The sequence below is a fragment of the Zeus faber genome, assembly GCF_960531495.2.
Source record: "Zeus faber genome assembly, chromosome: 20".
NCBI classification, from domain to species: Eukaryota; Metazoa; Chordata; class Actinopteri; order Zeiformes; family Zeidae; genus Zeus; species Zeus faber.
The window spans coordinates 26,141,086-26,149,844 of record NC_137207.1 but is presented as its reverse complement, the minus strand read 5'-3'; the positions used below and the strand labels follow the sequence as shown (position 1 = coordinate 26,149,844).

The 8,759-nt window shown below is 39.9% G+C and overlaps 1 protein-coding gene across 2 annotated transcripts in view; it reads right to left on the bottom strand.

The window, feature by feature from the left end:
* Positions 1-8,759, bottom strand: part of vti1a (vesicle transport through interaction with t-SNAREs 1A) — a 161,917-nt gene that overhangs the window by 150,662 nt on the left and 2,496 nt on the right. For both annotated transcript variants that reach the window (XM_080021521.1, XM_080021522.1), the window contains exons 2-3: positions 3,819-3,877; positions 2,007-2,117 (exon numbers count right to left, since the gene is read on the bottom strand). In XM_080021521.1, the coding sequence (XP_079877647.1) occupies positions 2,007-2,117; positions 3,819-3,877 (170 nt within the window). The remainder of the gene's footprint in view (positions 1-2,006; positions 2,118-3,818; positions 3,878-8,759) is intronic.

Sequence of the window (8,759 nt, the reverse complement as noted above, 5' to 3'; positions counted from 1 at the left end):
ACACAGACTGTGAATTAACCACAGTGGACACACCACTGACCTTCAGGGGGTGTGTGTGTGTGTGTGTGTGTGTGTGTGTGTGTGTGTGTGTGTGTGTGTGTGTGTGTGTGTGTGTGTGTGTGTGTGTGTGTCTGCTCTGTCATGTGACCAGACTCGGCCTGGACTGAATCAAATCACCCGATGTAAACACAATCTCAGGTATTTGCTGCGAAATCAATCTTTATTTTTGGTATGTTCATTTCTATCCTCTATTTTTTAATCTGTTGTATATCATTAGATTTAGTGTATATTGCCATACATTTTATTGTGCTGAGTTAACTATTAGGTTTATTGTAAATTTCAAAAATGTCCATAAATTGCCATTTTCATTTTCTATATATTTATTGTATTGCTTTATTATTTTTTGCTCTCTGGGGATGAATAAAGTATCTCTTTATATATTTATGGTCAGTTTAACAATAGATTTTTTTTAAACGTTAGGTCATGTCGGATCATTGCGCACTGCACTCCATCATATTACTAATTACATTAAGTTTTTTTTATTCAATTGTATTTCCTTGTAAATATTCACCGTATATTTCTTGAGCCGTCCAGTAATTATTTTTATTTTTTTACACATATATTTTGTGAACTCAGAGGACATCATCTTACTTTCTGTAAGATCTTTATTGGACCGGAATAAACACCAAACAGAATCCCAGGTCAGAGATAAGTTGTGTGTAAACTATGAAGTAGTAGAAGCAGCACTCAGAAGTAGCACTCCATTAAAACCCATTAAGATTCATAGAAAGGCTGAGGTTCACATCACATCACATTGAACTTCGTGGACATTAACAGAAAAATATTGGACTAAAACTCAAGTTTTTCAATGTCCTTTTAATATGTGAGTTGAACCAGACCGAATGAATTCACACTTGTGAACCTGTGAACCAAGTCGTGAAGAAATCTTGATTTCCCTGAAAGATGATGAACTAGATGTTATTTTTGAGTAGATGTGTGCAGGGTGCATACCAGGGGCCACCAATTAGATTTGACCAGGATCCAGATCTTCTCACAGCCGAAAGCTCAAACAAAACCTTGTTCCACTCGGCGATGAGTTACAGCAAAAAGGTACCAGTGGTACTAAATTGTGGAGTTACACCGTTAAACTGTTTCTCACCATTTTTGTGGTCTGGATATTTTGGGCGGGGGTTCATCATGATTCAATGACGTAGAGCGGTCATACTTGGCATGGCTCCTCCCCTAACACTATATAAACATCAGGTGGGATCGTGAAATAAACTAACCTAACAGCCCAAAGTTTGGATATACACTGTTTTGGGAATAACTGCAGCATTAGCTGCATGCTAGCAGGCCGTGGAGCCCCGAGATACCCTGCAGAGGAGCCAACAGGGGGCACCGGAGAGCAGGGAGTCCCACGGCCAGAGAACAGCTTTTTTTTTTTTTTTTTCACAATATTGAGACCAAATTTTATAATACTTGCCAGGACTTTAAAATCACGGCAACGGGAGAATACCAGTTTTCCAAGTTCGCCTTGCGCCAACGCCCCACCTGCTGCTTGGAGCGCTTGAGAGCAGCAGCGCTCAGGGCGGGGAATTTGCCCCAAGAAGCCCTTGATCTGCTATGCAGCAGTAGGAAATGGAGTAAAATAAATACATCCACAATAAAAACACTGTTTTTATTTTCTTCGTTTGGGGGCTGGGCTCGTTACCGGAACGGGTGTCCCCCGATACGTTTTCGCCCGCTCTCAATTTAATGCAGGCTTATATTGGTTTGTGTAGACCCAGCACCCCGCATTTATTAGAGGCCTGGTTTTTATTTGACTACTGGTTTATAATTGAGGAAATACGGTAAATATATCATTTTACAGAAATGTTGCTTCATCAATAAACATATTTTAAATATAAGTGTAGACAGTGTGCAGGAGTCTCTCCATCACCAATTTTGAATTAAATTTCCTGTATCACCACGGACCACCTGTTGCACTCAGACATATAAGTACTTACAAAGTCCTTCTCCAGCTTCTCCATCTCCTGCTTATAGCTCTTCAGCCTGGTGGTGTACATGGGTCTGCTCTGGATGGGAATCTCACGCACCTCCAGGTCCATCTGCTCCAACTAGAGCACGAACAAACACAGTCCATTAAAAACAAATGAAATAAAATCACTCCACACTACGCCAGCCTGTTTAATAACATTTAATGAGAAATATGATTTCATATTAATTATTATTATTATTATTATTATTATTATTATTATTATTATTATTATTAATAATAATAATAATAATACTAATAAATTAATAATAAATTAATAGATAAAATTAAATTAAAACTAAAATCTTAATCTCCATGTATAGTAATAATAATAATTATCTTTTGACATTTACATTAATTTATTGATCAGGCGCTTTTGTCCAAATCCACTTACATGAGAGGCTAGAAACAATCAAAGCATACATCGACCATTGGAGCAACCTGGAATTTACGCACCTGTTTCTAAATCAAACGGGATACAAGTGCAAGATAGCATAAGGAATCTTATCTATCTATTTTTAAAAATATGTGCTTTTTTTGTATTATTATTATTTTTTTTTATCGATATCTAAGTGCAGGGACTCTTATGTTGTTAGTGCCTATGTCAAAACAACAACTCAGAACTAATTCAACACCAAGAAGAACAAGTATAGTAAGTCAAAGCCAAGATAGGATCAGGTATTAAGATGTTCCCAAAAAGAGCAGGGTCTTCATAATTAATAATACTAATCATAAAACTTTTATGTGTAGCACCTTTCACACACAATATCCAACTCAATGGGCTGTAGATTAATAAAAGTCAATCAAATAGAAATAAAAATACATTTAAATATACAAATAAACTGTCTTCACAGATTGAATACATCATTGAGTATAAATGGTTAAAAAAAATCCCTGTAGACAATGACTATAAACTTAACACTGTATTATTAAGTTCCATTCAAGTTGTAATTGCAGTCTTTCCGCATTGTTTTTCCTAAAACGCACAAATCCACATCCACTTCACGTACCCTGCCTCTCAAATAATCAATATAAATATGCAGAGCTTTGCATTGTTTAAAATTTGCACCCAAGTTTTCATCCATCACCGAGGCGGCATGCTCAGGACGGAACATGAAAGACGACAGCCGCGAAGAAGCTCAACTTCCTGATTTGAGCAACTCCGGCAGCGAGAACTTTAATCTACCGCGCCGCGTACTGTTGTTTGCACTGATGTCACTCAGCCAGGATAAAAGTTGTGACAAAAAAGGGAGGCAGTTCTGTAAATAAATACACAATCAAATTTGAGGGGGGCCCCTTCACGGCAGCGACACGCAGGGGCCCAAACGTCGGCGCGCCAAATGAAGTCGATGTACAGCTGACGCCCTGCGAGAGGAGGGGAGTAATCACGGTGACATAATAAGACGTCCGGGACGACAATTTGTCTCCGTCACTTCGCTCCGTTGACTTTGCTCATTTGTGTAAAAAAAATAAATAAATAAAAAGCGGCAGCAACACGGAGACACCCACCTCAGGATAATGGCTTGAAATGTGTCAGAGGGGTGTCACTTAAAAGCAAATTACTGGAAACTAATCATCTCGAAGAGGAGGATGTTCTCTGAGACGCGTTGTGACGCGTGTGCCAGAGCGAACGTGTGGGAGATAATGTGCGTGCCTCGTGTCACCCCCAGGATTGTACAGGCGCAGGCTGAAATTTTTTTTAATAAAAAATAAAGTCCCCTCCCATCTGTAAATTCATTATTTAGGAAATGGGAAGAGCAGAAATTACTGATCAAAGACGTACCAACTCTCTGACTTCTTCAAGCTGTTTGTCGACATTTAGAACCAGCTGCGTCTTCTCGTCTGAAAGGCAGGAAAAACAGCAACATATTGATCAGTCAGCGCAGGATCAGCGCTTCATGACAACAGCCTCACTCCCCCGCAACGGGAGGCACAGAGATGGAGAACACGACTCACGAGGACACATTTGAAGATATATTTACACATTCTCTCCGCACAGCGAGCCACCATTTGATGTCTCTTATTTATTTGCGCGCACGGGGGCCTTTGTTAGCGTTTCTGTCGGGGAGCAGCGAGACACCTCGTGCCAGCTCAAAGGAAAGGAGGGGTGGGGTGGGGTGGGGTGGGGTGGGGTAGTTGGGGGAGAGCGGTGGGGGGTAGCTTTTCTCGCTCGCCTGCCACAACTCTGAGTCCTGCTCCGGTTCTGCAGCCCGACCCGTGGCTGCAGTTCAACACCACCCGTTCAAACTCACTGCGGTGGATGAGGGAACGTCCCAAACAGGCTCTTAGTGCAACGCAATAATTAGCACGCGATCCTCATGTCAATGGATAGGGCTTTTTTTTTTTGTACAATGATTTTGTAGTGGATTTTTGGATATTCAGATTATTGTAGATAACTGTGAAATGTCTGAAGATTTTATTTTATTTTTAAAACATGGTCTCATTAAAATAGCGGTTTAGGCCTTAAAAAAAAAAAAAAAAAAAAAGTTTAAAATTATGAATCTGATGTTATAGTCCCATGTGCCCTAGTGTTTTTTTGAACATGTTATGTAATATTACATTTTATGGAGAACTACTTTTTGCAATTGTCACGGCCCATCCAAAGACTAACGTTGGCTACAGCGGGTTGCCAGTAGGAAGCGTAGCAACATCTTGTTTCTAGTCTCTTACGTCAATGCAGATGTAGGCAAAAGAGCAGATTTGAGGGCTGTCAAAGGGAGATGCAGTCCCACTAGTAGTGGGGCAGCAAGTGCACCATCAAAGAATATTTTTAAAAACAAGTCGAGATCTTAATTTTTCAGGATCCCATTGGGACTGCATCTCATTTTGACAGTCCTGAATTTATTTTTTAAAACCTGTGTCCAACCTGCCTGGACAGCAAACAGCCAGAGGCCCTTCTGTACTGGAGGTCTGTGAAATATACATGTACCTTTACTGAGACCACAGCTCACTGACTGACCAGCGAGGACTTCGGTGAGCAGGGCAAAGAAAGGCAAAAGTAACAACAAAATATAAGACGCCGGGCTCGGCAAGCAAAGATATTTATTACACCTCTGCCTGACGCTTTAACAGCAATGATTGACAGGCCTCCTCCATCCAAACACTCACAAGCAAGGGAGAAGCAGCATCCATGTTTAATAGAACAAGGCCTCATTTTGCATTGTATTCCAATTCAAATCTTACTCGGGTTTAGGGAGAAAGAATAACAAAGCAAAAAAATAAATAATCACATTAATTTCATTCTTGTGTGGAGGAAGACAGTCAAGGACATTTTTTTATTTGCACGTCCCGTGGTCATTATTGGCAATTGCACGCATGTGGCGTGTAGGGGTGCATCAGCAACGGTAAGAAAAGATCTTTGTCTGAGGCTATTGTCACTGTAGTGACATGGGCAAACTATCTCGACAACTGCAGAAACACTAAACACCCACTTATGGTTGTCATGAGTTTCTTGGCTTCGGACGTATTCCTGTAGACTTTAATCTAGACGATCTTCCAAAAGATGAGTAGGAGCACCGTAAATTGACTCTGCAGAGGTGGGGTTCAATGTTTCTGTCAAGATAACAAATTCCAAGCATGGCTTTTCACTTATGCACCAAGACAGGCCATTCAAACGACTGGAATGTGTGATGAACCTTGGTTCAAGAGGTCCAAGTCAATACACAATATCAATTCATACACACACTGACGCTGAAATATTAACCCTCTTACACAAATATTAACCTTCTTATACAAAGAAACACTACATTTTCTCTATTTAAGTTGAAATTGTAAAAACAATATCGATATAAAAATCTATTATGCATCCACAATCTTCTTTTTTATTTTTTTAAACTGTTATTAGTACAGAAACTATGCTTTTGATTCAGAATCTACCAAATAAAATTCATAAAATAAACAAAAACATATTGACATCCTAGATTTGATGTTAAGATTTGATACAGCATTTGGAGAGAATGATGGCAATTTAGACCTTCATTCACCATTCATGAGATTCCTACACTTCTGTTTTGGAGGTTTGGCCTACTCTTCATTTGCAAACCACTACAGTTCTCTCAGATTTTCATGTTGTCTCCCACAAATGATATTTTCAAATCTTTCCACAGGTGTCATGTGGGATTTAGATCTCACTGTTGGACTCATTGCTGGCTCCTCCAGGACAGTCCAGTGTGGGTTCAGGTCATTGTCTTGCTGGAAGAACCATAGCCTTCAACTGAGACACAGCTTTCTGACGCTGGGTTCAATATTGCGCTCCAAATAATATAATATTATTTCGTAATCTCCTGATTTCCTGATGCCATGCACAGATTTAAGACACCCAGTACCAGAGGCAGCAAAGCAACGCCAAAACATCACTGTTCCCCTCCATGCTTGACTGTCGGGACATTGCTCTTTTTTTTTAAGGCTTCAATTTGTTTTGCATAAAGAGAGACCTGATATGATTTATTGAGTTTGGGCTGGATGGTGTGAGTTGAAACAGTTTGACCTTGAAGGTCGGCTTGAATCTGTTTGTCAGTTGCCAAAAGTTCTTTCTCCACCATTCAAATAACCCTTGGCGCCAACCTTTGTTCAACTTTTCTCTTGTAGCACATCCACGGAGGTTGATTACAGTGCCATGGGCCTTAAAGGTCTTCATAACATTGCGCACGGTGGTCACAGAACACAAAGGGCTCTGCAGATGGACTTGTTACCTTGAGATTGTCCATGCTTGGATACCATCTTCTTTCTCACCACTTCCGACAATTCTTTGCACAGTGATGCAAAACAGCACAATGAGTACTTATCCTCCATTCAATTTGGTTGAATGAGTGATTATTTAATATTGCAGGCACCATGATTGAACCATGAGCACACATTCATGTGAAGTATGAATTATGCTAATTCACAGCATAATCTGCATAATTCACACTCCAAAAAAGTTAGAAAAGCACTACCCCGGCCCTAAACAAATGGCCTTCAAGAACAAAAAGAAGAACTTTGCGAAGTAGGAGGTCAAACAGAAGTTTCAGAGTCACCGAAGTGGAAGACCAACTGTATAAAATAGGAATTTAAGTACAAACCCAGCAGCCCTAATTTTGGACATGGTCGCATTGCATAATGATCTTAAAATCTAAAAATCAATTCATGTGAATTTAAGATTATAAAGCTGCTGTTAGAATATTAAATCTTAAATCCTATTGTAGTTGAAATAGCAGAGTTAAATGGTCAAATTGTACTGGTAAAAAGGAACACCTCAAGAGTCCATTTTTAGAAATTGAAAGTCAAAATGTCTTGTCTAACCTAACACTAGTATTGTATACAATGCATTAATAACGGGGGGACGGTAGCTCAGGAGGTAGAGCTGGTCGTCTAGTAATCTAAAGGTTGCTGGTTCGATCCCAGGCTCCTCCTGCTAGCATGCTGTAGTGTCCTTGAGCAAGACACTTAACCCCTAATTGCTCCTGATGGCTGCGTCCGTCGGTGTTTAATAATATATAATTGTATAATTGTATAATTGTAAGTCGCTTTGGATAAAAGCGTCTGCTAAATGACTAAATGTAATGTAATGTAATGTAATAAAAAGTATTATTTATTGCATGAGGCCCAATGTGTCCCTGTACAGGAATGAGATCAGAATCAGAAATACTTTAATAATCCCAGGGGGAAATTACTTCATTAGAAATCTTTACTAGATTTGATGTTTTTCCTCCAACGCCTGGAAACCTATAAGAGAAAATTACACATCAGAAGGCACCTGCGTACTCTAAATGAGGCCTGATGGACCAATTTACTGGAATTTTGAATCCTCCAGGCCCAGAAATGGGTTTAGTCAGAGTTTTGCTAACTTGAGACGTCTCAATGAGGGATAATCGCAGCAAAACAAGAAGCTGGTAAATTATGAACTGGTCAATAATCAACTTGGCTGGGAGTCTTCCTTCAATTCCACAGCAAAGCTACTGAGAAGGCAAATATTTGCAATTCTGATAATATAACCAGCTGACAGAAAAAAATACATCATAATTTGTCCATTTGAAAAATAAGAGCTTTCTCTGATAGACAGGAGACTTATATTGTAAGCGGACGGTGAACACCCAGTCCTTCCAAAACTCCACTCCTGTGCAACCATAAAATATTACCTTGCCCCTTAATCAAACAGTATAACAATAGTATGCCGGTGTATGTACAGGTTTTAGTACACCAAGTTAGTGTGTGAATGTTTGTAATATATCCAAAACTATATTATGCTCAAAGAAATCCATACATACACAATACATCCGGTGAAGTATCGTAGTATCCAAACACGGGGCACTATGCTGGTAAGCGTATCCCATCATACGTTGTGAGGGCAAGACACCGGTGCTTATGATGCGTGGGTTTTGTTTTAACAAAATAAGCTTATAAGCAGGGTGCAAATTGCCGGGAGGCTCGAACGAAAGATGAAACGGGGGCAACAAAGCATTTCAGTGATAAAATCAGCAAACATGGGAAATGCCAGTCTCATTTGAAATGCACTGACATTGTTAAAAAGAGGAGTGAAGATGCCATAGACACGGCAATAGATAACAGCGCAGCTCTGTGGAGAAGAATCCATGAAAATAAATTAAAAGTAACAGAGTTGCATGCACACAGCCTATACGGTCTGACAGCATGATCTATCATTCAAGACCCAGCCAGCGTTGGTGGAGCTGCAGCGGCTCAATGGCCTCAATCTTGGGAACATGTTGCGCTCTGATAAAGCCTGCGG